The following is a 25,060-nucleotide window of genomic DNA, read 5'->3' as shown; positions in this document are numbered from 1 at the left end:
ACCTCAAAGAGACGAAAAAAAATGCAGACACCGATGTGGGCTCCTTGGATGGAGACCAACCTGCGCCTGCGTTATAAAGTTGTAATGAAAGAGACTGCGTGGAGGAAACCTGTTATCAGCAGCGCTAGTTTTCGTTAGCAAGGTGAATCTTGTACAGAATATTTATTGCATATACTCGAATGAATTTTTTTTCATTTAATTATTAGATGTATTGGAGAAAGTGAAATTTGTGCTGAAGAGACATCGGAAAAAGACATAATGTGAAGCGAGAGGAATGACCAGACTGGCATTGGTGCATCTGTGAGTAAAACCATTTTGACAATTTTTTTTTAAATCTTCAAATTCGAACGTTGGGGGGGCGGGGGGTCACAAGGGATTTCATTAATTACGGAGCACTGGTCTCATAACATTGTGATGGTTCTGGCAGCGATTTTTTGTCGTGAAAGAAGCAGTTGTTGAAGTCTCTTCGATAAAAGTAGTTCACTTGTTACTGGGTACTATTATTTTTTTTTCTTTGTTAATTTTCTTAATTTCATTTGCTGGATTCTTGCTAATGGATCTATTGTCAATATATATTACATTCGTAAGGTATTAAGTTTGATGGCCATATCTTTATGTTCACTTATCCTCCTCTGAAAAAAATCGAGTGACCTTAAATAATTTTTCGTTTATTTAAATTTGTTCAGATTATAGACCTCAACAGTATTTGCCCTGTGCAAAACTGAAGTTCGAGCTGCTCAACAGTTTTTGAAAAATTTGTTTTTCAAATGCTTTTTATTACTCAAAATTTGATATTGTTAAACTCACTTTTCATTACATTGTGAACATGAGAGCCTACAAATATGAATTTTCTAAACTTCAACTTTGAACCAAAAATGGCAAAAATTCAATTTTTTATTTGTTTCATTGATGGTCTTTGGTCTCCAGGTTTGCAATTTTTAAAATAGCCACCTAACGAGGATTTCTAATCAATGGATTAAATTGTAATTATGCAACTCGACAAATGTTTTCTTTTTGAATCCAAATTTTTATTTGATCTTTTTCTTTTTTTGCAAAAAAGGGTTCAATTATATCGAACAAACAATTTATTAGACCAAATAAATAGTATTGTTATTGCTAAAGGCCCTCGGGCCAGGTGTTTACTATGAGGACATTGTATTATGTGTAATTTTCCAGAAATACATTATTTTCAAAAATAGGATTTTAGATATTGGTGATCTCCAATCTTTTGAATTCGTTCAGGCAAATGTATTGGAAAAAGGCTATATAAACCAAATCATATTAATTCAATCTTTGATTAGACTTGTCATTCCAGAATATACGATCTTCTTTCACCATCGTCTCTCTGATGATGAAACTGTGAAATAAAAATTTCTCTTTCCACATCTCCCTAAATACCTTACAAGATGGGTATACAGCCCCTAATAATTATTAAACATTTTTCCTTCAATCTTTTTCGACTTTATTACCTTCAAAGTTTCACAATTTCAATATTTTGTCTATTTCAACGAGTTTGTTCACTTACCCATTTTGTCTAACTGTAATTTTCCAAATGATTTCTGGGTCCCTGTTTGTTTCAAATTCTTCCAAACACACTGTCAATTATATAAAACCCCCCGTGGTATGTCTGAGATTCCCTAGAACGTCAAATTATTTATAAAGAAACTTTGTACCTTATAGTGCAATTATTGAAGTTGAGAAACCTTAGCCACATTATCCGGCGTGTTTTCTCTCCCACCAGAAACCATTTCTTAATGTAGCATCTTTTTCTCCAAGTGTGATAAAGTGTATATGGTGGGCATGGGCTCTCTTCGCAACGGTGAAACACAATGACCGCCCTCTAATTATTGAAATACCGCGGCACTTTGAGACTTCGCTTCTCTTGGCTTCTTTTAAAATTGTTTCGCCTTTTGCTAACCGTTCATATACTCTGGTATTTCAACCCTTCTTTTTAGCACCCGGCCGGGGCTCCGTAATTTGAAATAAGAAATTGAGAACGATGTAAGAATTTTGATTGACTCGTAAAACAAATTCTCCAGTAAAAAAACGAAAATTAATTTTTTTTATTGAAACAACGGAGGTCGAATTAATTACATGCGATGCAATTGGCCTAGTTTAACTACATTTTATTACGGAGACTAATATATGTATGTAATACATATATTTATATTTTTGTGTAAAACGAAATCTCTTGATCGAAGTGATAATTAGTATAGGATATATTAATGATCTGCTATTATTTGTTTATCTTCGATGCCAACATCATGAACAACGGGAGATTTTTCAAAGACTTTTAATGAGAATTGCTATAATTTCAACCGGAAATTCTTCAATTCTTTAAATGAAAGATTCCAAATAACTTTCAATAATATCTTGTCACATAATTGTCTATTATGCAACTAGGAGTGCGGTAATAATACACCGCAGATGCGTGAGTTGCAAAGAACGCCTACACCAATGAAAATTCGACTAATTTTTTTGAAATTTACCTAATTAATAGGTTTGAATATTCAATGATGATTTAACTTTTCATATGTATCCCCAAAAAATTGGCAATTTAAATGAAAAAATGTCGGAATATTATGACATTCAATAATTTGAATTACCTTATATACTTGAGCTACTGATAAATTTCAATCGAATTGAAGAAACTTTCGGGAATTCCAAATTCTGTATGTCCAGAATTTTCAACAAATCATGGAGCTCTCCAAATTTTGATGGAACTAAAAGCACTCGATATTTCTCCCGAGATTAAATAGATTTTTTATATACCCCATCGATCTTGATTAAGTTTCATAGGGAACTGACGAAGGTGGATCCAGCTAGATCCTCAGGGTTAAACCAAGGTCGGATGAACTTTAAAAATTCACTGTCTAGGCTGGACTTTCCAGCCTCGATCGAGGCTTGACCAACAATCCTCCATCAATCCTTCCAATTCCTCCACAATTTCCCAATAATGAATTATCATTGATAACCCCTTCAAGTATTGAAGTGAAATATAATTGAATCCATTGAGCTACGTAATTTATGTACCCAATAATTATATGGACTGAATGAAGCATTTGTCTAAGATTGAATCATTTTGGATTTGACAATGGAATCCAGCTTCATTCTGTACTGGGCCCTCCAGCCTGGAACAGCTGACCAGGCTGACCCTCTTCACCAAAGAGAAGACCAGAATAGACGGTCTCAAGATTGAAATGAAGTTCTAAGGATCATATACCACATAGGATCCAATGATGGAATCGAGATTGCTTCAACGCTGAGTCTTCGATGCTCGATCTCCAATCCTGGATCGACCTTGTTTCCTTCTTCAGAATGGACATGTCCCCCTGGGAAGTTGTCCTCTTTCTGCATCAGAAATCCAACGAGTTTTTTCCATTTTTTTTCTTACATATTTCACTGTTATGTACCATAAATCTACAGTTGACACTTCAGCACTCAATTAGCATAATCCACTCATATAGGTAAATGTCACCACTAGTGCTCAATAGGTCTCCATATCATGGTAGACCGCGATTGACACAATTCAGGGCACCACTGCCACTCTATTTTCCATCACAAACTGACATCCTGTTTGTTGAATTTCATTACCGTTCTGCCATCATCTACAATAGCTCTGTCATAAAATAGATATTTTTTTTCACGTGGACGTTTTTATTAGCAGTTTATATTTCACCAGCAGATGTTTGCCGCAATACAATAGTCTTTCTTTTTCAAGTGAGCCCTAGAAATAGTCCTGTTACCGACTAATACCACATTGTTGTCGACACAGCAAAGTACAAAAGTGTTTTCTCAGGACTAGATTTATTTCTCTCTCTATCTTGTCCACACCTGACCTTCTCTCTCTCTTTTTATGTTTTTCTTACGACGGGGCCCCTCGACTGGGCTCGCGCGACCGAGAATCCTCGTGAGGATCGAGTTTCTCAGCTATACTAAGCCACCCTCGATGAAAAAAAAAGTAACAAAAATTGGATCAAGGTTGAAATTCATGATGGGTAATCTGAGATGATTCTCTTCTCATCTATAGCTTTTAAAAAAGAACCAGCTACTATAGGAGGCGCACAAAAATTGAGGATAAAAACTGGCGCTTTGCTCCGAAATTGGCTTGAAATTTTATAAAAATTCTCTGATGAGGAAATTCATCACAGGAATTCGTTAAGTAATTCATTTTTTTTACATTTCTGGGATTTAATTTTGTGCGGTGATTACTATGGTTTGTAAACCTTTGGAACCTTTCCGTCTATCGATGAGGCTAATCAACGTATTTTGCTAAAATTGTAATCAAAGATGAAGGTGAATTCAATGTCTAATAGTATTTCAATGGAATTTTTTAAGAAACCCAGCATGTTCCAGTGAAAGTATTCATATTTTGCTATTACATATTTTTATATCTCAAAAGAGCAAACAAAACAAATTGCTGGATTTTTTATGTAGTTGCAATTGTGCATAGACATGTTCATGATTTCTTCTTCTCTTGGATTTCCAGAAACAATGTTCCTCAAAAATCTGTCAATTTCCCGAAGAAAATATTGGGAAATTCCGAGATATGTCTTGGGGTTTGTAGAATCTTCCAGAATCCCCTTAAAAATTTAATAAATTCCTTGAATTCTTTCAGAATTTCAATAAAATCGTGGCAATCTCTTAGTTTTTCTAAAAAAATTCTTGACTGACAAAGATTTTGCCAGCTCCTTGAATTTAAAAGAAAATCGATAATGTCCTTGTAATTTCTAATTTACAGAAATCAATCAATTTATTTACTTTCTTTAAAAACGCTTGGAATCACTTGAAATTTTCTAGAAGCTCTTTGCATACTATCACATCTTCTTGACATTCCCTGAATTCTGAGTGACTTCTATAAATTCTTGAAATTCCCCTGTGATTTTCCTGGATAAGTTTCAGAAACTTCTCACAACTCTTGGTATTCCCTTAAATTTTGTATAGAAATCTCTCGAATCCTTCAAAATTTTTCAAAAGTTTCATACAGTTCCTCAAAATTGCAACGACCTTACTTTGCATTTTCTCATTTTTTTCGGAAAGGTCTTCAGTTTCCCGAAATGTCCCTAAAACTCTTTGAATATTCCTGAATTTCCTAAGAATACGTTGAAATTCGTCTCATCTTCTAGAAACTCCCCCTTATTTTTTCAGAAATTCCTTAAAAGTCCTTCAGTTTTTTAAAAACTTTTTTAATTGCTAAAAATATTTCTAATTGTTTTTAAATTTCCAGAAACTTTTTCCATTCAAGAAAGTACTGACACTTCTTGCACTACTCACAACCTTCTATAATGCCTATAGATCATTTTGAACTTGAAAAAAAAAAATAAATGCCCCCCCCCCCCCATTATATTGAAACCATGCACGTATCCAGGTGAAAAAAACAGACGAAGAGAAATCAACTTGATATTTTTTTCTGCTCCTCTGATTCCTGACTCACTCTCAACATTATCATTACGCTGTGGGGTTAGTGAAGCTCGTTAATTGGCCGGCGTATAAATAACGCAATCATAAAGCTAATAACGTCCCATTAAACCATACTCACGGTTTGGTGCGTCGGTGATGACGGCATCGGAACACCGGGGAAATCGTAACCTCGGAATTCACGGCTATGTCTATACCCCCGTGAATGGTTTGTAAACATCGGCTCTCAGTCTCTTCTATTCTTCCCTATCATAAAGGAGGATATTTCGACTGTATAAATTTTAACGGAGTTAATTAGGGAGCTTAGGAGAATGGCTGGGGATTGGAGGGAACGAGTTTCGACGATGGGCCCTCTAAATGGATTTTCAAAACGTTTAACGGAAGATTTCCATTCTCACGCATCTGATATACGAGGGAAATTTGTCCGTTTTCAGTGGCTTTATTTTTTTATGAGTTCGAATGGATAAATTACACCTCAGGGCTTCAGAAAAATTCGAGAAATAAGGGTTGACAGGTGTCCCTACCGGTTTCTCGAGAGGAACTTTTAACACATGGAGGGCATATTTTCGAAAAGAATTTGGTTATTATTTATTTTAATTTTATTAGTACGAATTTTGAAAAGAATTACAGTCTCTCGATTGCTGTTTTTTTATTTATTTATTTAAAAGGCGCAAATCTACGTGATTTATTTACACTATCATTTGCATTGTTCACATGGACGGATTTGCCCCCCCCCCTCCTCTTTAAAATTTTTATTTTACCGATTTGTAAGAACTGATGAAAGATGTCATGGGTTCTGGATTTGGCGGCTTTTAAAATGGAGGAAATCCAGTTTGGGACTGAGGGTTCTCTCTAGCGTTGCCTTTCCCCTGGGTATACATTGGGACAGAACCATATTACATGGTCCATATCGAAGGCAGTTAACGTGAAATTTTTCGAGACTTCTGGTAGAATTCCCGCGAATTTCTGGAGAATACTCACCAAAGTTGGACAAAAATTCACATTAGACTCAATCAAATTTCTGCTGCCAGCACTGGAATTTATTGTTTTCGCCATTTTGCGCTTGTTTTCCCGTCAGTGAATTTGTTCTTCACGGAGAAACAAATCACGAAAAAATGTCTCAACAATTAGTATACAATGGAATAACATTATAAAAGTTTAATTTAATGAATATGGTTCATTCCCTTCGAAATTTGATTGAAAATAGTTTCACTTTAAACGTAATAATCCTTAATCGAAGTCGAATGTCTTATGGTTCACTACGACATTTTCTTTGTGTTTGATAACCAAATCTAAAAAAATGATGTCCCAAAATTCTGAAAGTAAAAATCCGGATGTAATAAATTTAAAAAATGGTCAATAATCGCTAGAGAGACAAATTCTTTAAAAATTACGTTCATGTTCTGTAATCTGCCAATCAAAACAATATTCAGTAAAAATTACGGAACAATGACGCACCTTTTCGGTGGACTTACATCAGGGAAAAGTTCAAAATGTTCCAGAAAAATCATGGAACGTTCAGTGAAAAAATGTGTAAATGTTCCGTAATTTTTACTCAATCCGATTTTGACTGACAGATTACGGAACAGACACGGAATTTTCAAACAATTTTTCTCTCAGTGTAGAAGAAGTAAAGGTTCCCCCCGACTTTTTTGCTCCTCCCATCGGCCATTCATTGATACTGGAAAAAAAATATTGAATGACATGGCAAAAAAAACGGAATGGTTCGCCAATGTGAATTAACGGAAGGTTTTTCTCATAAACCGTAGAGTTGCGCAATTCTCCATCCGGCGATACCTCCCACCGACAACACGACTTAAAATATAGTTTTGATCGAGGAACACATAACGTACTCGAATGTTAAAATCAACCTCAATGTTTTACATTGTATTGTGTACACAATAAGAGCATCATTAAACACGTTTCCTCTAACTCAATACTTGTTCCCTCTTTTTCCTCGTTTTTTACCTCTCATTTTCGTGTATGTATATGTACACTTGTACGAAGATAGCAGCTGGCATGCTGCGCAACGAGACACAATTCCTGTTATTTGTTCCCACAATTGGAATTTACAAAAAAAAAAAAAAACATAAACAATGCGAGGAAAAATGGGGAATGGCAGCAATAAAAAAATACGGACATGAACCAGACGGGCTTTTCGTGATTCCGTAGAGTCGGTATAAAATTGTTGCAGATTGTTTACGTGTGGGAAACTATTTATATCGGAAGTACATTGAACAACCAACTCATGGGTCGTACCTTCTTCAGGAGATGTACGTACGCGCGGACAAGAGCCATCGTAAGGAGAACTATATGAACTATGAGAGAACTATATAAATATCTAAGCTTAATAAGAATTAGTATTTAATAATAATTTATGAACTTAGTGAATAAACTAATATTTAAAATTAGCCCATTAAATATTTGCGCCTAGTATGAGTGAATTTTTAATCCTAGTTTATGAACTTAGCGAATGAAATAATATGACATATCTGTTTATTAATATTTAGTTTATTGGATTATGGGATTTACATGAACAACACTTCTGTTCTATTTTATTCACTTTATAATTTATTCCTTATTTGTGACTCTACTTTAATCAGGAGGTATGTTCCTCGACAGATTCTTAAGACAGACTAAATTCAAAGATAGTATTTTGGGCCTCATGGACCAGAACATTTCCAGAGGAGAAACAGTGAATTTTGTACTTGGGGAAATTCCCAAAAATTCAACATAATTGATTAATATTTCATATTAGTTCATTAAATATTGCAGCCGAGTATGAATGAATTTTTAATATTAGTTTATGAACTGAGTGAATGAACTAACATTTAATATTAGCTCATAGAATATTTAAACCTAATAAGAATGATTATAAGTTAGCAGTTCTACATATGTAATAGTCATGATTACTATACATATACTGTAGTAACGATTACCATAGGACGTAGCAAAACTCTCAATGACAATGGACTCGATAGATATAATAAACAATGAGCAGTGGCCGACGCTATATCACAGAAGTGATGTGACCCTTACTTTACCCGTAATCAGTAATTTTTCCCCTCATTTCTACCAATTTTAATGGCCGTATCGAGTCTGGAAACTCCACCCTGAACACTATAAGAGCTGTCGAATTTCACCCAGAGAAATTTTTTCTTTAAATTACGTGCCTATTCGGTAATCTGTCACTCGAAACAACATTCGGTAAAAATTACGGAACATTTACGCACTTTCTCATTGGATTTTCAGGAAAAAGTTCAAAATGTTCCAGAAAAATCATGGAACGTACAGTGAAAAAATGCGTAACTGTTTAGTATCTTTTACTCAATACTGTCTTGGTTCAACCTTCAGAATCTAGGCTCGATCCACTTTGCTCAATCTTCAATCAAGTTTGACCCAATCTTTATTCGATCGTCCATTCGAAGTGTGGATCACACTTCACATCTCATGCTAATTTTCGTCCTCAGCATTAAATTTTGTTATATTCAACAAAAAAACAAAAAAAAATCTAAAGGGAATTAGAATTAGAGAGAAAAAATTCCACTTTCATCCAGCCGGTAATCGAACCCGGGTCTCCCAGTATCACGCCGGGCACTGTTGGTTATCGAAATTCAGTAAGTCTTTTTCAATTAGATCTTCGGAAAGTTGGGCAAATTTACTTATGACTCCAAGTATTGGATTATGGATAGGGATTGTCTCAATAATACAAAAACGATTTAACTATCAACTTTAATTCTTCATTATCGCACGCAGAAGGTATATCTTTCTCGTATGATGTCTCCAGACCAACTGACTCTTAGTGACCAAAGATTTCACACTCTAGACCCATTTGACAAAAGACCCTTGTTCATTAATTCGTTTCTGTTTCTTCTCTGGTTCTATTTATTAAAACCATTCTAAACATTTCGGTACTGTTTGGAGAAAAACTATAAAAACTATAACATACTGAGATGGACTGAAAACAGCTATAGACAGACCATTCATTTTTGTCCACACATATTAAGCACTCTCAATACCAATCTATCTTCTTGGATCTACAATAGGCATCACTGATTATCAAAATTCAGTAATTTTTGTACAATTGGATCTTCGGGAAAGTGGAGAAATTGACTTAAGACTTCAATCCACCTTATTGGATCTTCAATAGACAGAATTCCTGATATCCAATCCCAAAATCGTAAAAATAAACGAATTGAATTTTCCCCTCCGAATTCGTTTTTAAGGGAGAAAAAGTTGAAGCATGTGGTATTAAAAAACCGGAAGAAAAATTGGAGCATATGGCTCGTACATTCCGGAGTATATAATTATTTCTATAATTGATCCTTCGAAACGCCCTTAGTTCACTTCCACAGAAATTCCGGGGAATTACCTCATGCTATTAACCCTCCGAACTCTAACAGCTGAAAAAACCAGTGGATTGTATTTGCTAGTGTTAGAAATTGCCACTGCTGTTAGAACTATCCTTTCTTTTCTTTATTAGTTTCTTTTACTCTATCCTTCTCAACGTTCTCATTTTATCTTTTTTTTATTCTTTCATTCTTCCTGTAGTATTGAATGAATGATTCTCTCTCTCTCTCTCTCCCTGTTTGAAACGAACGCAATATACTTTCTAGGAAGAAGACCATTATCTCATTCCATTGCCCATTTTTTGGGTTGTTGAGAATTTGAGATAGAAATCGTAACAGACCATTTTAGGTAATCGTTATCCATATTTTCTATTTCGGAGTGTGGTGTCGTTGAAATAATCAAATTGAGATTTACTTGAATATTACTTGCACTCATTAGAAATCACTAGTACCTGGCCATTTGATTAATTTAATTATGGATTATTATTTAGGCGCTGTTTTTATTTGGATGAACCATTTCGGTTTAGCAATCTGGGAAAATTCAGGTCCTTGAACGAGAAAGAAATGCTAATTAGTCTCTAAACTTGAATCCTCTAATTTTTTGGTTGTATTTTTGATGATTTTGTTTTGAAATTCTGAAAACCCTGACCACTTTAAATGATTTTTGCAACTTTTTATAAGCATTTTGATATTCAATCTACGAACAAAATTATCAGATAAGATTAATTACTTTTACGAAATAAACGACCCCTTGAATTCTTTTGAGGACATTCTCCACCTTTTCCATCAGAATTCACATTTGTTTTCAGTTTTCTGGTAAATTTGCGATGAGACTGGCGTGAAAAAAAACCTTTTTGTATTGTATCATTATTAAAAGTAAACTTCTAAGAAGAATCACGAAATTGTAGAAGAAATGCATGACAATGATCGCATCACCATTAAGACCTAATTTTTTTCGTGTCAATTCAATCAAGAATTGTCCAGAAAAATAAACAAATCATCAATTTTGGCTAAATGAGTATCGGACATCCTTGAGACAGGAGTAAAATCGAATTTACTCCTCATAAGCAAAGATTATGCTGGTTCCTATAATCTAATACTGTCTCGGACCAAATAGATTTCTGACATAAATAAAAAGACCATTTTTTAAAGTAAACACTGAAGAAAAAAATGTACAAATGAATTATTACACGTACTCAGTAATGTCTCTTCAACATTTCTCCCCAAGAATAGAAACTCCAATTCTATAAAAAAATAATAATGACTTCATAAGGCACTCTTCAACGCGAAAATTTGTGTAGAAATCTCTAAGGATTCCCACTAAAAGACCTCATGCAAATATTCCACACGTGTCATATTCAAATTTATACAGCTCATAAGTAAACTTGAAATCGTTTGCCAGACACTTTTCACCTTGAAAATGTGAAACATGCAGGTTGGCCAAAATTACCTGAATGAGTCCCCCAGGAATATTTTGGCACGTCCAATTAATTAATGAAATTCAAACTTTCAGCGAATGATATTAAGCGAAATCCCACATTAGTCAGGGGTCAGCGCGATGAATCCATTATTTTAACGGAAATGAGTAATTCTGGTTTTCACAAGTTGTGACTGGGTCATCGCACTTTTTATCTTTACGTTCCCACAAAAACTAGTCTTTCCTCAGAGAGTCATTTCGTCCCACCGTCCATACATTGAAGGTCTCCAGCAAAATTAATCTCACGTAACAAAGGAGACAGATAATATCATGTAATTCGACCAATACTCTGAGCTCACTCAGCTATAAATTTGATCCATTAATCGGGAAATGCAAATAAAACCAAGATATTGAGAGGAATCGATGTAATTTATCCAGGAGAGTATCACACAGAGTATTTCTCTCCATCCGTAACACACACCCACAGACCATACTTACATCGATAATCATATCGATGTAGACCGCCGTTGTTTCCACTCATAAAAATCTTCCGCAGGAATGAATCATGTAAAACGATAGCAATCGAGTTTGCCTGCGTGTATCCGTCATCATGAGGCTCTTTCACTCTTCAGTACTTCAAACAGCCGGGATAAATATCCTTTACTAAAAATTCCTCTTACCTTTTTCCCACCAATCTATCACCCCAGGAGTATCCTTGAGCCCAGAAATTAAGATAATATCTTTTCAAGATGATAGTCTGCCGAAATTGATTTTTCATCACGCGGTGCGGTAAAATACAACGAGAAATTTCCAATAAAAATTCGAGTACGGGTACCGAAAATTAATAAAATCTAATATTATTGTTTCGCAGAAGTTCGGGAAAAATTCGCGTTTAAGATAATAAAATTTCCTGTGTCAGCACTAAAATTTTTCCCTGACCAACAGCTTGCGCGTACTTTCCTGTGCTAGCGCCATAATTTTTCTTACAAACATGTCTCCGTGTAGTTTTTGAAGAGGTTTTAACATGCCTAAAAAGAGTTTTCAGCATATTGTGATGAAAAATACTGTTCGAAACTCGTGTAGGCAATCAAACCATCGGGGTTTGCCACATTTTTTAATAAAAATTCTATTAGTTCTTGGAATGAATCTCAATTTACGATAATTTTGAGTATAACTTACGGCGCTATAACTTCATCAGCCGAATTTAAACTGCTATGAAAATAACAATTTTGAATTTTGAATTTTCGTAGTAACATTGTTTCAGGACGTGCTAATTTAGGGTGGGTATGCGATGGAAATTAATGAAGAATGGTTTAGGGTCAGCCTCTTGTCTATAAAACTATATTGGACGCCATGTGCCACCAAAGTCGAACGATCACAATTAATTCACTTGCACTTGATTCTCGTTGATAGTCTAATTCAGATGAACGCGAGTTTTGGTTTTTTTTTAAAACAATAAAAACAATTTTTTTTATAGATAATGGTTCCAAATAGTGGTTTAAAATAGTGATGATTGGGGTTTTTCTTTTTTTTTCTTTTTTTTCTCTGATTGATTTCGACTTTAATATTACTCTGGCTGACAAACTTGCTCAGCAATTAAACATAATCCTTACTTAGTGATTTTAAAAATCTACGTACTTCACAGGGTGGGCGATAACCCGAGGATTCAAAGTCCACACTTTCCCTGAATATCTCTTTCCGTGCATGAAGCATTGGCTATCTATTGATTGGCTGTATATTGATCATAAAGAAGACAATGCCAGAGCACATGGTTCACATCCTCGTAGGGCTAATCACACCTGCAACCAGGAGATTCTATGGATCCTTTGTGCCAGATGGTACTGATTTGCCCGAGTTCTGTTTATCCCTGACGCAGTGCGACGAGAGAGCTTTCTGCCACTAAACAATAACTTGCTCTTCTTCTTATATGTAGAAGTCTTCAAAATATTCCACTCCCTTGATACGAGTTTCTCCAGTGGATTCTGTAAAAGACCACTCAAAGGACTTTTTGAATTTCTCCCAAAAATCTGTGTATGGAATCTCATAGACGTTACTTGGTTGGTGTATTAAATTGTTTCAATTCTGTGTTTGATGTTGAACATTCTGAAATTATAAGGCCCACAGTTCTGACCTACATAGAACAGTATTTACAATTCTTGCTACACGTCGAATTTTTACTAAATCCGGTTGAGGAGAAAAATTATTTGAATGGACATAAAGGAAAATTCTTAAACATAATTTAAAATAATTTCATTTCCAAGAGAAAATTGTGACTTCGCATGATCTGATATGCAACAGTAGCGACTCGATTTTCGGACCCACTTGAATTTAATGTGCCTGGTATCATTGTTTCTTTCATTATACTGTTATATCCAGCGAAGAATAAAGACGACACCGGTTGGTAAATGTTTGGGGCGGTTTATTAATTACAAGAAGTATTACGATGTGTCATGTCAGAGCTCCGAAGAGAGACCCACCAAGAATAATGTTATCCAAAAGACAGTCGTCCTTTTTACCAAGTTCAGATCATAGACAAATGAATGAGTATTCGAAGGGGGACACGTAACAATACGATTGACAGTTTTTTTTTAATTTTAAGAAAGTGTTTGCTGGATGTGAGGGTCCCTTGATGTACGAATTTTTAACCGAACTGTAATGAAGTGATAGACGATAAGGAGAACTTGTCCATAAATTTACTGCAAAGATGTACTGGACAATGGTGATGTACTGATTTCTGGGTTTAGCGGGGATTTTCTAATAATGAACTGATCGCTATCACATCCTGAGACTAAGTGAAGGAGCTTCCGGGTCAGCTCGTTGATCTACTGACCCGAAGGGTCGCCCGGGATTTTTTTGGTGCTGACCCAATTATCAACAGCGATTAATTTCCACATTTAAAATAACTATTTATTATAGTACACAATTCGCTCCACGAAAAAATCATAATAAAAATCACCTTATGATCCCTCAATTTAGAAATATTCATAAATAAACTAATCAGTAGCCGAAGGTCACGTATCTCGTTTTACAACTTTGCGATTGAATTATCTTAGTTGAAGAAGTACAGACCGAATACACTGATAAAACTGATTAATTATTATGAACGAATTAATTTTAGTTATCAGCTACAGCTTATTCTCTTACCGTAACTTCCATATAATTTGTCTCGTCACAGTTGACGGTGTTTCCGGTTAAACAATAGGAGCATTGTTAGGAACTACGTTTCGGATTTTGTGTATTGTATCAATCTATTATGATCCACAAAGTTCGACCTCTGGATTTTGAGGCCGAGACAATCAGAAACATCGCTCGATATTTTTCCACAGTGAGACCATCTTTTTAATGTGAAGTCTCGTCTGGGTCTCGTGGGCAGCCCTAAGGAGCTCGTAAATGTAAAATACTCTGACAGTAAATTTTCAAACAACAGGGCCCACGGTAGGGGTATGGAAATATAGTCGTATTCGGCGCATCGGCTTCCCCTGCAGCCCCAAGCGTGCGACTATAACGGGAGTCTACAGTGCGACATTTCCGGGCTGATTCGATGGGGTTTTTCACTCGTGCAGAGACCAACCAAAAAAATAGGTAATCTCATGTATTGTGAATGGATATAGTTAATGTGGCTAATGAAATAATAATGTACTAATGAAAAGATTCTTCATTTTTTATTTTTTTTTATTATCTTCCTTTTTTTTGCTATTGATAATAAACACAGTAGTAATCGATGCAATGTATAGGACATTTGGGTAGGGTCGAGCAGTTTTGATACCATTTATTGTGCTAAATGTTGAAAAATCTGTTTTTGTAAAAATACCGATACGTTTCAAACTGTGGATTATTCCATTTTAATTAGGGTTAATGAATAAAGCCTATTCGTATCTGGATCCATAAAACGCTTAATGAAATTTCTTTATGGTTCTATGAAGGAAGTAGAGAACATTAAATTTGAAATTAATCGATTGATCGTACAGTCTGACAATGGATTAGTTCGGGTCAGTCAGGAAAAACCTTTGGAACAGATGAATGGAAATTTTCATCCCAGCGACTTCCTTGCGAATAACAAATCAGAAAATTAGTGTCACTACGTATTTTACTAAGAGTTTTTTAAAAACTTTGGGAACGTGTAAATCGTACTTTTTATAAATTTTTAAAAATATGCTTAGTATCACCAAAAAACTCTTCAAAAATGAACTTTATACTTTTCAAAATTAAGATAATAATTGAAAATAAATATTCATGAGATTCAGGGATTCCCCCCTCCCTTCGCTTTTTAGTGAAAATGGGTTTTCTCCCTCAGTTGCGCAGAGATTTTTTGGAATTTTCCTGAGTTAATTTTTTAATTAGAAAAAAATTTGGAATTAGAATAAATCGAAATTGCGTCAATTGCGTTTTCTGCAAAAATACTGTTCACAAGTGAAAAATTAATTTTTAAAAGGTAAGTAAAATTACTAATATTTTTCAGAAATATGTTGATAACTTTTACAATCGTACTATACTAACTTTCCACAAGTACTTTCCCCAATTTTTAATGACCTAGTTTCAGAAGTGTATTTAAAAGTTTGGTTTAATTTAAAAATTCTAAGCAAATTAATATATTTTTCCTAAAATTTAAACTTTGTGATGCTCGGAAAATCAACTAAACCCAACCCGTATAAAATGTCTTCGATTACTGTATAGATTAATCAAAGAAAACCACCAATCGAAGATGTTAATCACCCGAATAATTACCTTCAATTCTAATTGCGTGCCGTCCCATATGCAAACAAGACAACTAAAATGGAGAACAAATGAATTGCTCATAAGCACTCGCGACACCGTGATAAAAAACATTTCACCCCACTTTATTTTTACTATTAACCAAAGAACGTGCAACATGAAAATTATTAATCTCAGCTGAGTCAATTGAGAAACTGAGGATCTTCCGGGCTGGAAAATCTTTCGGTTACAACCTCGTGATCTATCCACCGGACCTCAGGACGCACATACGGACTGCGAATGGCGAACGTCGATTGCGAAAAACCATCTGTTATCGGGCGCCCCCCTCCCGAAAAAATTAGATGAACCAGTGAATAAAGTGGTCGAGCCTGTAAAATTAAAGGCCAATAAAGGAGAAAAAGGCCGAAAAAGAAAGAAGAAAAATACGAGTAAAAAGGAGCGAAGCAAGAGCGATGAAGAGAGGTAGAATCGTAGAGGTAAGATCGTAGAGGCTGTGGGGCCCGCGGTCCCAAAGGTAGGAAGCCCCCGAGAAGCGGTCGCAGTCCATCGCGGTACCTCATCTCGTCCAAACCCAACTTTGTGCCCGAGCGCTTTTCAAATCCGCCTCCTTCTACACTCATTCAAATCGCCTGTGTACAGAGCACCAGTTGACCCTCATTGAAATCACCTGTGATCTCCGAGGACAGAGCGCAGCCCGATGTGAAATCGCCTCCAACACTTCATTTCATCGATTACAATCGGGAAAAAAATCAAAAAAAAAACACAATATTCAATGGGCTGAATTGTCTATTGGATTGTCGGTTTGTAAGTGGATTGATGTGATGGAAATTGGTGGAGTGGTGGTCGGCTGACTGGAACGTGGAGGGATACGCGAGCCTTCGGGGAGCAAACACCAGTCATTCAGTTCACACCCTTCAATAGCATCAAACCTTCAGTTCAATTGAAAAAATCAACATTTATTGGGATTTTTACAACAGGCCTCCTCAAAGTGAATAGTAATTAGTGCATCGTGGTGTTAATCCTGAGGGCAATCTGACTGGATACGGTACATCGAGACAAATATATCGAAATTTTAATGTGTTTACTTGTGCACCAGGTCGATTATGGAGAGAGAAAAAATTAGTGAGCGGTATAATTTCGATAACCAGAGCACTCTCGTTATCACGTCAATTAGTAACCACTATCCTCTAATTATCCGCTCCAGATGACTCGGATCCCATCGGCGGGTTTTTCAATCATTAGGATTATCGGTTACTGCCAACTTTCCACGTATCCTGTGGTTTCACTTTTATTTAGCAGTTGAAGCCGAGTTTTGGTGATTTTAGTGGCGCGTGTTTTGGTGGCCTCACGAATTTTAGTTGTGTTCAGTGCGGCTAGATACGAGATTTAATTGTATCAGTGATTTGTTTGTGGAGTTATTAAGGAATTCTGATGAAATAGTTTGATGAAATACTTAAGGTGATTGTGATGTAAGAGATGCGTCGTGGTGATATCGCGGTGATCGCGATAGCCCTTACTGTTCTTGGGCTAATCCAGGGCCCTTATCAATCGAGGTAAGGACTTTTCATGACCTTGGAATATTACCTAATGTGACAGACGTTGTGCTGTCAAAATTTCTATAAATTTGGGTGCGATGGAGCCGTGATGGGGATAACTGAAGTCTCTGCGACTGCAGGACAAAAGATAACATTTTGTTAACGTTTTTAACTTTGACATATTTATGATAACTATGTCCAACAATTGCAACGAATGCCAAGTGAATGACTAATAAATTTGTTGGCATCAATAGTTCTCAATAATATAACTTCCGTTTGGAAAGGGAAAATTGATGTGATAATTTTTGTTAAACTGTCATTCGAATGATTGATTGAAAATTATGGAAAATTGACGTATTTTATTAAAATTTATTTTAAAGGGATCTGATGGTTTGCAAAAAACACAATTAACTTTTGTTTTGGATGTCTGCATAGAACATCTTTAACACATGACACGTAAAATAATAAACGATCAAACAATTATATCTTCGTAAACTAAGTTACAATCGAGAAAGTTCTGGACTTTTTTCATTTTCGGAGCAACTTTTCCATTCCATAAAGAATTTTATGGAAATTCTTTATAACAAAAGACAATATTGAGCAAAAATTAAAGGATCTCTGTAATTGTGAAATGAAATTCGGTCGGGAAATTGACAGAAAGTTCATGTAATCATTGCGTAAGATTACGAGATATTTTTCGAGAGCTTTTTTTCAATTTAATCGTCTATGAAAATTTAATTTTTTACGCCGTGACGTAAAAATACTCTTCCATTCGAAAATTATTGTATACTGTTTTTGGTGGCCACAAAATCATACAAAAATTTCATGGCTTTTCAATATGGAATCGATTTAGCAGTTGTTGAAATCTTGTTATCTCATGCCTTTCAACAGTAATTTTTCATACCGTTGGGCAATGAAGGGGTTGGTAAATCAGTTTAAAAGTACTTTGACACTTTCTGTATTGGTATCTATAACGAATTTTTCAATTATCGATATCGGTAGCAATCGGTAGAAAAGAGAGCAAAAATACTTTAAAAATTACGTTCTTGTTCCGTAATTTGCCAGTTAAAACAATATTCGGTGAAAATTACGGATCAGTTACGCACTTTTTCAGTGAACTTTCAAAGATGAAAAAGTATGGAACTTTCAGTGAAATAATGCGGAAACGTTCCGTAATTTTTAGCGAATACTGTTTTAACTGACAGATTACGGAATAGACAGGTAATTTTTGTGAGAATTTTTCTCTCCGTATGACCTATTCCTCACCACCGGACGTTGATTTGCTGTCAAATAGGGCGCCTCGCATGTTCCAATAAATACAAAAATTCAAAACAACGTAATTACTCTGGATTTTCACCTCTAATTATGAAAATGATTCCTTCAATCTCATCTTAGATAGCGACCTGGCACCTCAAAAAGGATTTTTCGACCTCCACGATGCCAGACTGTTATAAGTTGTGCCCCAGATATGAGTGATCAGTGTCAAAGAATCTCACATCAACAGAAATTGTCAGTAATAATACTACCAATACTCTAAAATTCTTGGGGACTTTCTGATAGTTTTGTTGTGAAATTTTGCACAATCGCACATTTCCTAGGGAAATTTGAGGAAAATATGCGACGAATTTTGACGCACGAGAGTTATTTTCTATATAATCTTTTCACCCAGATTTCGGCCTAGGAGATAGCAAACACGAGTATCGAAATAAATTTGAATATTCATACAGATAAAGAAAAAACACATTATTTAAGAATGAAAAATCAAAATCCTTCAAATGAATTTCTTCGTTTTTACTAGGGAATATGATCACTGATGGATTCGCCAATATTGTCAGGCAAAGACTCATTTTTTAAATATATTTTGGATAATCAATTCTATTTATAAATCTGTTACATAAAAAGGTCCAGTGATATGGGTTAAAAGGTGAATACAGAATAGGCCAGAAATCCAAATTTATAATTTTCGGATTGACGGGATGACACAAGATATTTACCAAAATGTTCTAGAGTGAAAATGGATCAAAGGATTATTTTTTTATTCAAAGTCTCAGTCTTTCTCGTACCAGCGGATAAATTCCTCAATGACAGGGAGCATATCGATGCTGCTAATCGATTGTATGATTCAATGGTTGATTCTGACGGCTCCAAGCATGAACCGATTGATTCGATTTAATAGGAGTTCGAATCGATCCCGTATTCACTTATAATACCACGAGAGCTTTGAATTTATCAAGTATTTCCCGATAGATTCGTTATAAGCAAATGAACGTGTCAAGTTTTCCAACTTAAGTAATCACGAGTGCGAGTGATTTTTCGGAAAATTTAATTAGAGCGAAATATCCGATTAATTGCGAAGCTGAAGTCGTCTTCGTGAAATTTTTTTTTGTTCAAATTTCCAATACCCGAAGAACAAAAATTATTTTTGCCAAATATTCATTTACTTCAAAGAAATATTGATTTTTTCAAAATTGTATTTCTCCGATCGCATCACTGCCATTGGGGGACCGAGTAAGGTTTAAATTATGATAATCGTATTACTCTAGAGAATGAGTATTTTCTACGTGACCCTGAAGGAACTCTATTAATAATTATTCAGTTTTTCTAAATTTCTGATGTTCTTGAAGGAAGAATTTGGATGAATTATTTAATTATTGCAGGGGTTAATTCAAAGTTATAATTAATATAATCATGTTCTAGAACAATATAATTGCCCTAATTGAGACCTATTAAGCAGAATTGTCAGAGAGTTACTCGATTTCAGAAATAAACAATGGAAAAAATAGGTAAATGGATATTTGGTGCAAATAATGTTTTTTTTCAGTGTAGAATTGCACTATGAGACAAAGTTTATATTCGAAAAATGATAGAAGATATTTAAGGACCACAAAATAATTTAATTTGTCACTGTCAATCAGTGGTTAACACGATTCAAGAGTTTTTTTATTTTATAGGAGACAGAATAATCTAAAAATTATCAATATAATATGGAGTTGTCTCGTCGAATTGTGAATAGAATATTCTATTGCATATTCTATTAATACCCCAGGACCTTAAAAATTATCGGATAATTTGACGATTATTTTGTTGTGTAGCAACGAGAGGGTTAACTTCTGCTTACGACAACTCGTCAAACTTATTCCTGTCGTTGCTACGCAGGGAAACATGAAGCAAATTATGCAATTAATTTTGAAAATCGAAGGGCATTCAGAGGATTATTTTTCGTGTTTTTGTGGCAGCCGGTTGGAGTACGATGATCAGTAGCATTACACGAAAATCTGTCAAAATTGTGGAAAACAATTTATGAGCAACTGCGAAATTATCGCTCTGCTAGTTTACTTGAAGCCAAAATTACCAAAATTAACCTGACGAGAAGGTGTCACGTGACGCCGGATAGTTTACTTTAATTGGTTGAAATCAACGGAATAATCATAACCGAATATTTCATCGTAATTTGATAATTATTTTGAATGTATCACAACTTGAAAATTCATTCTCAGCAGTGACATCAACAAAACGAAATTCAATAACATATTTTGATTGAAATAACAAGTAATTATCATTACCAACGCTCTCTTAGAACATTCCCCGAATGAAAAATTCAAATAAAAAATCAAACAAATATTAACTCGTTATTTTTCTATCTAAAATATTTTTATTATCACATCTAAACCACAGAATCGATAAGTTAAAAATCCTAATCGCATATATCGTTTACATTCAGCAGTAAAAATACTCGAAAAGTTGATTTCAAGCTGAACAAAATGGATATCATCTTACATTTTGCATCATCAATTTATGCGAACTGAATTCACAAAAGATTGTGTACCGTAAGAACATGAACCAACCGAGAACATGTCTCACGAGTCAGCCATTGGGTCCAAAAAAAAATTTGGAGAAGGGGCGACAAAGGGGCGGGGGGAAATAAAGGAGGGAGGGGGGAGGGGAGGAAAGGACTTTGCAATTAGGTCCATCATGGGTATAAGTTCGAGTGGTTGTAGACGTGCTGGACCACCTCGTTGTGGACACACATCCCGTTTTCGGCTCCACGAAACACACGATACGTTTCACCACAGAAATTGGAGATCGATGGCCCGATATCGAGCCACTGTGCACGAGTATTCTGCTCATCGATGGGATAAAGAGGGGGGGGGGGAGAGCGAGTGGCTTACATTGAGTACATTGAGTTTTTTTTCAAGTTTTTTTCAAAGCGTTATTAGCGGAATCTATTACGCAAGTTTTCCGTATTGAAGGGGAATGGACAGCATTTAGTTAGAACCGGGTTTGAAGTCTGTGGAATTGTTACGAGCAGTGGAATTTCCATGCTCGTTCCGTTGTGGAATTAGCATTAATTGATAACCGTGTTGCTGATTAAGGAAATTAGCATTGATCGATGAAACGATATTGGTGATTGATGGTTCGTGTTTGCGGTAAAGCCGATACTCTTGTTCACGGGTGTGTTGGTCGTTTTCAGGTGGAATTTATTCGCGAATTTGTAATTAGAATATGGATGATGAAGAAATATTGGGAAAAATAATGAACGTTATCATTTTGAAAATTCGTTATTTTTTGTGCAGTACACATTGATACCATAAATATAAAGAATTTCAGTTTGATATCTGATATTTGTAATGAATTTTTTAAAAATGTAGGTCTCGTTGAACCTCATCCATTCACATCGAAAAAAATTCATTCCCTTTCAATACTTTAAAAACAAATTTTTTAGTCAATGTATGATGATCTAATTGCATTATATACTGCAATTTCTTGATAAATTATCGATTAGACAACAAAAAAAAATCATGCCATGTGTAGTTACCCTGACACAAAGAATTGAAACCTTAATTTTTCATAAACAGATAGTTGTCATCGAAGCAAAGAAATATTGAATAAAAATCCCATTTCTCTCCCATAATTCCGGGTCAAAATTCGGTTAATTCGGTCGTAGAAAATGTGACCAAACTGTCATGGAATTTAACCTGAGCGTTTCGTAATCTTCTCTTGAATAACCTCTGAAATATTCAACTACAATGACTGAAATATTTCCACTTGATTTCATAATCAGTAAATTCACGGTACATTCCTCTCTGCCTTGGAAAGTACAAATTAGAATTCATTTTTCATTCTTTTTCTCCAGCTTGTTACCGACGAATTCGTTATTTCAATCGTGGTAATTTATATCTACGGGAATTCAACATGTTCAGGCAATTTACCGTCCGCAATGACAACTCGTTGTCACAAAGACTAAAATTTATGTCGCGTAGGGTGAAATATGCGCTTCGCAGAGGAGAGGTCACGTCGTGGGTAATGAAAGTTGTCACTTTTTGGGTGTTAATGATCAAAATTCCGGCATCGAAGTGGATGTCCTCCCTTTGCCCCTCTGAGCGGCTATTTTAAAAAATCCTTCCGTGTTGTGAAAGAGTTACTGGCTATCAAGCATTGCCCGGGTGGATTCACGCCTCTCAAGGTTTTAAACCAACAGGTAATGAGCCGCCGGATTTTTCGCTGAAATTTTCGTTACTTCGTGATTCATCGTCTATAACTCACTATCGGGGAAGTATCATAAAATTCCCAAAATAATTTAAATATTTTTTTGTGCTTTTGAATTTATTCCACTGCCACTGTCAATGACCTGATCGCTGCCACTGTTTCAGTTGTTTACAGTGAACGGCAGTAATTATTTTTCTTTTCGGAATTTCAACCGATAGAAACAACGCATTCAATTTGATGGTCGCAAGTGAATGGCTATTACTCCGGATATTTATTGCTAATTCGGCGGATAATTGTTACGTGACAAATTCACTGTATAAAGAATTGAGTTCGACTTGAGAAGGATACAATGGAAAAATGTTCGATAATGCGGAATATCAATATATCGCGGTCGATAATCGGTTTTTAAATCGGTACTTTCCAGACCGATATATCGCAGGTGCTGGTATTTTACCACATTATCGATATTCCATTTGTTAAATAATGAATGAAGTCGCTGACATTACGATACGATCGCTCAAATTTTTCAATTCGATTTTGCAACTCTTGAGCTGACTGTGGATTCCATAATGTTTACCGATCCTTTCTCTCCCTGTGGGATAATTATATTGACCGAAATTTGGACGCGAAGTAATCTTTCTATATCACGCGAACTCCAAAATTATTCGGGGTTCCTCAAGGTTTCCTGGAAATCAATGAAACCCTCGGATTTTTCAGAAATGCTCGACCCTTTCATTTGTTTGCAGAGATAATTTTGCGACTTTTACAGTATTATTACTGGTAATTTTGTTCCTTATATTATACTATTGACAGAAATATCGGTATTGGAAAGAAATAGATGTGAGGGAGTATACTATGAAATACAAAGTGTCCATTTAGAAGCAAAAACTCATTAATTACTGTTCTGGTGCATTTTTTCAAAAATAGAACAAAACTCCGTTAACAAACAATAATGGACTTATTTTCTATATTAATTATTCCTTTTTAGATTTATACAGATCAATTTTACTGGGTATGAATTAACTCGTAGAACTTTTTCCGCAAATATATGGAATTCCCCCAAATTTTTGTTTTCAAATTTGTATTAGAATTTAAAAACAAAGTTGTGGGAAAATTATCATATATTTTTTCTAGAATTGCATTTTCATCGCTATAATGATATCAATAATGACTCACGAGTGAACCAAAAAAATATAAATATTTTACAGGACGTGTAGGAAATGTTAAAAAAATTGAAAAGACATCTTAACTGATGTACACCCACATCAAGACTGGGTAAAATGGTCGAGGATAGTGAGACTTCCGATCACGTTGAATTCCCATGAAATACCCCATACATCTACTCAATACTAGAATTTTTTCTCCCAGTGTGAGATTTGAAAAGTGGAAAAACAAAAAAAATCATCTCACTGTCTGAAGGAAATTGTGAAAGTCACTATCGTGACGTAAATTCTTCAACGCGGGGTCTATTAAGACTCCGACAAATTTGATACGCCAATCACACGTCGCTTCAATCACCCCACCTGTCACAGCCATGAAAGAGATCGCTATATCAATGTGTCAGGTAATATGTAAATAGCGTCTAACACTAGAAAATATTTGGAAGGATATTGAGTAGTTGTTTTGGTGCTGTTCTTATCGAAACTATTGGAGGACGTGATTGGATAATCATCGATTGTATCCTGCGATCATTCGATCAGAGAAATATTTCAACTGGTGTTTATCATGCACCAACTCGTTGGGCCTTAGGCTGCGACTCTTCCGGAGGCCCAAATTTCTTGTCATTGATTATCTCTTCATCAAAGTATTTCATTAATTTTTTATATTTTTACATCCAATGGAGTTGTATATAATTGCCAGAACATCATTACAAATCCAATCAAGACGAAGAAACGAATTTTCTACTTTAGAAAATCTCGGGCTCAATAGAATAAATTATTGAAATGAACCGATAAAATAAATTGATGTCTAGATTGAAATTTTGAAATTTCTCAATTCTCGATGGATTTCTCTAATCGGTGGAATTTTATTATCGGAAAAATCGTGGAACGAGTGTGGAAAAATACTCCATCGAAGATGAATAGCTGCATTAATTCAATATTTTAATTAATTCGTTAATTTTTTTTTGTGGATCGCACGCA

At 35.1% G+C, this 25,060-nt stretch overlaps 1 protein-coding gene across 8 annotated transcripts in view; it reads left to right on the top strand.

Annotated features, from left to right (window-relative positions):
• LOC135169729 (protein Wnt-2) overlaps positions 1-25,060 on the top strand; it is a 75,801-nt gene continuing 50,741 nt past the window's right edge. The window contains exons 1-3 of one of the 8 annotated variants that reach the window (XM_064134975.1): positions 84-142; positions 207-300; positions 14,612-14,766. In XM_064134975.1, coding sequence (XP_063991045.1) covers positions 14,726-14,766 — 41 coding nt within the window. In that variant the 5' untranslated portion in view covers positions 84-142; positions 207-300; positions 14,612-14,725. The other 7 variants (XM_064134977.1, XM_064134976.1, XM_064134978.1 and 4 more) reach the window with 7 other exon arrangements.

Source organism: Diachasmimorpha longicaudata, chromosome 15 (genome assembly GCF_034640455.1).
Source record: "Diachasmimorpha longicaudata isolate KC_UGA_2023 chromosome 15, iyDiaLong2, whole genome shotgun sequence".
Lineage (NCBI taxonomy): Eukaryota > Metazoa > Arthropoda > Insecta > Hymenoptera > Braconidae > Diachasmimorpha > Diachasmimorpha longicaudata.
The sequence above is the reverse complement of the archived record's forward strand: the minus strand, read 5'-3'. Positions and strand labels throughout refer to the sequence as shown.